The 2,468-nt window shown below is 54.1% G+C and overlaps 1 protein-coding gene across 1 annotated transcript; it reads left to right on the forward strand.

The window, feature by feature from the left end:
* Positions 1-482: 482 nt before the first annotated feature.
* On the forward strand, positions 483-2,131 carry LOC117851686 (UDP-glycosyltransferase 90A1). Its single transcript, XM_034733556.2, has one exon. It carries the CDS (start codon positions 578-580, stop codon positions 2,003-2,005), a length of 1,428 nt encoding a protein of 475 aa, XP_034589447.1. The 5' UTR covers positions 483-577; the 3' UTR covers positions 2,006-2,131.
* Positions 2,132-2,468: the final 337 nt, after the last annotated feature.

The raw sequence follows: 2,468 nt of genomic DNA on the forward strand, positions 1-2,468 counted from the left end.
TTTTTTTGACGGACGGAGCAGGTTGAATTGTTTTTTTGACGGACGGAGCAGGTTGAAAATGTTCCAAAACAAAAAAAAGCAATTCGATACCAGCTAATAACCACACCGTCAAAACAATCGTAGACAGCTGGCCACTAGCAGCTTTGGAGAGAAATTAGGTCTTGTTTAGTTGCGGAGGTGCTAAATTACTGTTACAGCACCGTAGCACACTGTAGCATTTCATTTGTATTTGTGAATTATTGTCCAAATATTGACTAATTAGGCTCAAAAGATTCGTCTCGCAAAGTATAACAAAACCGTACAATTAGTTTTTAATTTCGTCAACATTTAGTACTCCATGCATGTAAGTGATGAGGAATCTTCTTTTTGCATAGTGCTAAAGTTGGAAGTTGAGGTTGAACTAAACAAAGGGCTTTGATGATGCGTGCGAGTACATGATATTACGATCACCATTCACCGGTCACCACACGCTACAGCAATAAATTCGCATAAGACACCAGCCCGGCACCGCACGCACTTGCACGGCTCGACCGGCACGGTGCACGCGCAGCTCGCCACTTTGCTAGCAGCTAGCTGTATGTCCATGCCCATGGCCTCCTCCTCGCCGCCCCCGGTGCTCCGTCACGTGGTCATGCTCCCCTTCATGGCCAAGGGCCACACCATGCCGCTCCTCCACCTGACCCGCCTCCTCCTCTGCCGGGGCCTCGCGTCGGCCGTCACCTTCCTCGCCACACCGCGCGACGCGCCCTTCATCCGCGCCGGCGCCCCCCGCGCGGCCGCCGTCGTCGAGCTGCCGTTCCCCTCCTCGGCGGCAGGCCCGCAGAGCATGGAGGACCTCCCTTCCGCGTCCAGCTTCCTCGACGTCGTCTCCGCCTCCGCCGCGCTCCGACCGGCGTTTGGGGACGCACTGGCGGCGCTGGACCCCCGGCCGGACCTGCTCGTCCACGACGGGTTCCTCCCGTGGGCCAAGGACGCCGCCGACGAACTCGGCGTACCGCGGCTCGTCTCGCTCGGCATGGGAGCCTTCGCCTCCTGCGTCCCGATGGCCGTCCTGGCGCAGAAGCCATACGCGCGTGTGAGCTCGCCGTCGGAGCCGTTCGAGGTCGACGGCTTTCCGGGGCTCCGGCTCACCAAGGCGGACCTGAGCCCGCCCTTCGTCGACCCGGAGCCGGCCGGCCCTCACTGGGATTTCATCTGCGAGAGCGGCAGGGCCATGGGCTCGAGCCGGGGCAGGATCCTCAATTCCTTCCATGAGCTCGAGTCATTCTACATAGACAAGTGGAACCGTGAGATGCCGCTCCACAAGATGTGGCCGGTCGGTCCGCTCTGCCTTGCCGGCGAACCGGTCCGGACCTTGGATTCAGATATAGCCGCCTGGCTTGACTCAAGGCTCGCGATGAACCGCCCGGTTCTATACGTGGCATTCGGTTCGCAGGCTGACCTGAGCCGGTCACAACTTGAGGAGATCGCAATTGGCTTGGACCGGTCGGATCTGGACTTCATATGGGTGGTTCGATCGAAGTGGTTCGGTCAAGACGAGCCATTCCGAGGCAGGTTCGGTGACAGAGGTAAAGTGGTGAAATATTTTATCAACCAGCTCGGTGTTTTGAGCCATAAAGCTATCAAAGGCTTTTTCAGTCATTGCGGGTGGAACTCGGTGATGGAGAGCATCAGCATGGGTGTCCCCATCCTCGCGTATCCAATGGCGGCAGAGCAGAAGCTAAACGCAAAATTCGTTGTCGATGTGCTCAAAGTCGGAATCAGAATTTGGCCGTCGAAAATGGGGGACGGTGGCCCTGGAAGCGAGCTGGTTCCGAGCGAAGATGTGCAAACGTTGGCTAGAGAGTTGATCCTGGGAGAGGGAGGGAAATGTGCGGCCGCCAAAGCGAGTGAGCTCGCAACCTCGGCTAGAGCCTCTATGGAGACGGGCGGGTCGTCGTTTGAAAGCCTAGAGCTGATGCTCCGTGAGGTGTGTGAGATTGGAAGGCCGGAGGCTAAAGAGTGATCAGCAGCTATCGTCTTCGGTGCTAAGATGGTGTTTGATTCGTAGTATGGTAATGTAAATGCAAATGGAATGGATTGTAGTCCTTTCAACTATGAAATGTGCGACTAAACTCTTTGTTTGGTTCTACTGCGGTAACGTAATCAAATAGCATGCTTCTTCTGTTTTCTGATTACGGAGGAAAGGGGTGGTAAGAGGCTCGTATAGTATGAGAATTTGATTACAACGTTAACCGATTATGGATGGGTGAAAACAAACAGCTGTAACGTGATTCATTACCATCCGTAATCTGATTATGTTACATTTTGCCCAACCAAACACCACCTAAATGTACTCGTCAGATTAATGATGTTACTAGCAAGGCAAATGGGATCGTTGGTACTATTGTATTTGCCGTTTTAAAGCTAGAACTGATGCGCTGTGATGGAATCTCTATCGGTGCTAAGCATGTAGTAGCACCATAAAA

This window comes from Setaria viridis, chromosome 4 (assembly GCF_005286985.2).
Source record: "Setaria viridis chromosome 4, Setaria_viridis_v4.0, whole genome shotgun sequence".
NCBI classification, from domain to species: Eukaryota; Viridiplantae; Streptophyta; class Magnoliopsida; order Poales; family Poaceae; genus Setaria; species Setaria viridis.